General features: G+C 34.5%; 1 protein-coding gene across 1 annotated transcript in view; it reads right to left on the minus strand.

The window, feature by feature from the left end:
• pkmyt1 (protein kinase, membrane associated tyrosine/threonine 1) overlaps positions 1-4,725 on the minus strand; it is a 29,482-nt gene that overhangs the window by 15,391 nt on the left and 9,366 nt on the right. Inside the window, exon 7 of the mRNA XM_016512473.1 lies at positions 2,226-2,434. Within this exon, the coding sequence (XP_016367959.1) occupies positions 2,226-2,434 (209 nt within the window). The remainder of the gene's footprint in view (positions 1-2,225; positions 2,435-4,725) is intronic.

Below are 4,725 nucleotides of genomic sequence, written 5' to 3' on the forward strand. Positions count from 1 at the left end.
ACTATATTTATATATAAAGTAACGATGAGGCAATAATAATTGGCCTCAAATAAAGTATCAAAACCAAGTACATGGTTTTATTGAACAACACTGTTAAATACATAATGTAATATGCCTATATTTATAACAAATACCTGCAGAGGGCGCCAATGGCCTGGTGATGTTTCATGTGATTCAACGTAATTTTAATATTTGGCCACATGCAAAGTCAGAAACTTTTATTTTGAAATCGCGATGTACAATAAATCACATATTTAGAAATGTTGATGGAGTCTCCTGTGTTATCATAGGTTTAAATGATTTATGTTACAAATCAAGTGAGTTTTCCCAGATGAACGTTAAACCCAAACTCACCGCATATGTTTTCATTCATCAACTGCGACTCTGCAATTGGATACTAATGTGCGTCTCGTGTTTATAAAAGCAAAAACTTCTGATTGGCTAGTAATGTTAATTTGGTTGAGAGTGAAAGCTGTGTTCCTTAAGCCCTGCGATATATATAACCCGGCTGAAATGTTTTGAAATCACTTGTTGTACCCTACCTGCTCGAAAAAATCCAGTCTTTCACTCTGCCTGTGTCGAATGTCTAAAGTGGACTATCGAAATAAAGTGTAACCCTTTAAGCCCTGAGTATCACGTCTTTTGTAGCAAAACTAGACTTTTGCAGAAAAAGCTAAGTGCAAAATGTAATGTGTAACTGCAACACTCATTTCAAATGTAGTGGAGTAAAGAGTACAGATACTCATTCAAAAATGTAGTGAAGTAAAGAGTAAAAGTTGCTAATATCTTTGATACTCAGTACAACTACAAAGTATCCAAAAATATACTTTAACTGCATTGTTAAAGAGGGCGATTTTTACCATTCAACTGAACTGTGTGCATGTATTTTAGACACTTACATTGTTCTTGCTGCATCCATGCAATAACTGCGTCCTTCTATCAACCGAGTTTCTATTTACTTATACTGCTGTGTGCTCTGTCTACACTGGATGTGGCATGGATTGACACAACAAATCTCCGATAGTAAACTGATGTCCCAGTCCCACTCTATTTCTAACATACATGACATCAAGGTTGGAGCAAAACTTAGGAGTTATTATTAGTGGTCGACCGATATTGGTTTTTTGACAGCCGATGCCGATATCTTGGAAAGCAGGATGGCCGATATAAAGGCGATATAATTTTATTTATTTTAGGGATGTAACACACTCAGTGTATTTTTTCAAATAAAGCCAAGGTAACACAAATTTTACATACAGCACACAGTGAAAATGGCATGAATATGACAGTGGGCAAATGCAGAAAGCGCAGCATAATTTAAAATCACGAGTTTAAAGTTTGTCGATCGCGCGTCTCCAGTGAAGCTGAACTCTCCTCCTGTCCATATTCAATTCACACGAACCGACAGTCATGCAGAGAACACGCGATCATGCAGGTCACATGCACACTTCACAAGATCTCACAACTGGATCCGACTAAGTTTGCAAGGTTTTTGAAATTAGATGTTTATTAGACATTCAAAGATTTGTTTAAATGATATAAATGCGTATTTGCTGAATGCTGACGGCAAACAAGAAGGTATTATAATGTTTGCCTTTCTATTACTTATAATATAAAAGCAATCGTTATAAGCCTTTTTGTATATATTAATTCCTTTGTTTAACCGTTCTATCTGATTATTAGACAGACTTTTATCCGTATTTAGACAGAACTGTTAATGACAACAGTGAACAAAAGGGAGAATGTGAGCACTGTGTTCTCAGCGCCGTCAAAATAAAAGTCCCGCCTCGAACGCATCGGCCAAACAGGAAAACTTATCAGCCGATGCCGATATTTAAAAAATGGCAAATACCAGCCGATATATCGGCCGTGGCGATATATCGGTCGACCACTAGTTATTATAACCCCTGGTATATACAGTTGTTTCAGTGTTTGAGGATAAAATGGCAAATGGTGATAGATAATGTGAATCGGAGTGAAGAAAAGAGTGTTTTGGAGTGTTTAATTCTTACTTTATAATCTAATAAACCAGTTAACAAAAAAAACTTTATAATACAGCTGATAATATATATGGATATGCAATGCTAGAACCTTTATGTTGTGTGTTGCTGTCATCCAATCAATGACAGTGACACCCGCAAATATGCAAATAAAAAAGTTAACCCAGAATTTAGGAATGTACAGTGTGAAACTGTACTTTAATTTGTCATTTGTGTGCATTGTACCTGTGGGTGAAAGTAGGAGAGTGTTCAGGACCGTCTGGAGGGAACACATAGTCAGGAATGGGGCTTTCTGAGTCGGAGTAAATGTTGCTTATGTCTGCATCCCTCTCCCACCTCTCTCTTGGAGGAGTACAGGTTGATGAGGTCTCATAAACAGAGGTAAACAACATATTGAGAGAGGATATGAAATTCCAACCAGTTGTAAGCAGGGACTGTTGGAGGAAAACAAAACATACTTGAATGAGCTCTTGAGGTCTGTTCACACAATGTGAATCTCTTGTGAATAATTTCCACAAAATTCATCCAATGACAGAAAGGGTTGATATATTTTCTAATAGGAAAATAATTTTCTATGAACAACAACAACAACAATAATAATAAAAACCTAACTTACTCACTTTACAGTTGAAGTGTATAGAGGAAAGACTACAGCACCAAATAATTAGTTAAATTAAAAAAATTAGTTAAAATACAAAATGATCACACTTTATAAGTATCAAAAAGTTTAAAAATAACGGTCAAAAGATGTACACGTTGAAAGAATACTTTATAATTTAGCATGAGAATCCCTTAACAACCCTCTAATCTGTTCTAATCTACTACAGTCTACAGTTTTTCCATCTGCTGTCATGTAAAACCATCAGCCATCACCTTTCTTTTTTTTTCTTCTTTTTTTTAAATTTCAGTCCACTAATGTAGTTTTTTTTATTTCTATTTCAGTTTTGACACACGAGTATATGACTTGGCATAGGGCGACTTTGTGTAATTTTTGAATTAAACTATTCCCTATTCAGTCCACACTACACTTGTGTACAAAATATATAGCTAGGCTGACATACAATATGGTAAAAAAAAAAAAAAAAAGCAACCAAGAAGGACTTGCTGACAAATATGGACATAATATATCCCATTATTTTTTTAACAGCACTGACTCACAGGATGATGTAAATTATAATGTAATGTAAAAAATATGTTGATTAATTCACAGATAAATCAACTAAACTGTAGACAGTGGCATGTCCAAGTTTACTGTGGCTTGCTTGCTGCTAAAACAAACTGTTTGCAAAACAGAAACAAGTGAATTTCAGTTCATAATAATGTGGAATGCACTGGGAAATTAATAGAATCTGACTGCTTAAAAATTCTAATGAAACTGGTGAGGCTAATCACACAGGTCAAAGCTCAAACCATAAATTAATCTAGAGATCCAAAAACTGAATTAGTTTATTCATATAACAACATAACACAACAGCTAAATTTAAAAGAGAATTCCACTAAATGTTTTTAAATTAAATTTATTCAATTTTTAATTTAAATTAATACTGTTGCTGCTTCTGGTGCTTCCAAGTGTGTACAGCATACACAGAGGAAAAAAACAACTTCTGCTACGCTATGTTCCTGTAGTTGACATGAACACAGACACACGAGACAACAAAGCCGGTGATGTGCATTAGCAAAAGTTGTCACTCTAAATGTATGTCTATTTGATGCTTTGTTTTCTTTTGCAAAATAGATCATTCATATGCATCGTTAGAACTGAGATTAATCATTGTACAAATGCGTATAGCACAGAGAGCGGTACGATTTGTTTGTTTTTTTACTACTACTATATAACTGTCCCCAGACTTTATGTAAAAATATGTATTTTGTGGAGACTTGCATGACATACGGGACAAAAAAAAAAAGATATCAACTTACAAGCATGTTTTATTCATTTGTTCCTTGATTTTAGTTCATTCATTCATTGAGTTTAATTCATTCCCTTGTTTTAAATTATGGGCATTACTTAATACAACATGCTCACAATTGAACTAAATCAAAAGAAGGAATTTAAAAAAGCACTCAACAGTGTCTTAATTAATGGACATGCTATCTTTTTTCTACATGTTTTGCAGAGCTCCACCGTATGGGAAAAGACATGTCAGAGCTGAAATCTTACATGTTTCTATAATAGCTAATCAAGGTAAAATATTATATAATGCAATATTAATATTTATAGTACTTTATTTTATTTTTTTGATCTGCATTTATAAATGAAAATGTGACAATTCCAGCCTTACTGAACAATGCTCCAAACCGTCCCTTTTCACCACCTGGCAGTGATTTCAAATGTTTCACAGGTGACTGGGTAGTAGTTTGTAATAGGCATTTTGGTTGACTACCTACTTTATGTGTTGATTAATGTTTATATGTGAATTAAAAGGATCATATGATGCGATTTCAATTTTTCCTTTCTCTTTGGAGTGTTACAAGCTCTTGGTGCATAAAGAAGATCTGTAAAGTTGCAAAGACTAAAGTCTCAAATCCAAAGAGATATTCTTTATAAAATTTAAGAGTCAACCACGCCTACCTAAAACGGCTCGTTCTAACACGCACCCACATGTCTACGTCACGATGTGGCAACGCGTAACAAGACAGTATAAGTCATTATAATCAGTAATTATGTCCCCACTGGATGCAACAAATGCCTCGTTTGTAATGGGTTTTATTGGTTTTGTCTCGT

The sequence above is a fragment of the Sinocyclocheilus rhinocerous genome, unplaced genomic scaffold (assembly GCF_001515625.1).
Source record: "Sinocyclocheilus rhinocerous isolate Xijiao unplaced genomic scaffold, SAMN03320098_v1.1 scaffold716, whole genome shotgun sequence".
Lineage (NCBI taxonomy): Eukaryota > Metazoa > Chordata > Actinopteri > Cypriniformes > Cyprinidae > Sinocyclocheilus > Sinocyclocheilus rhinocerous.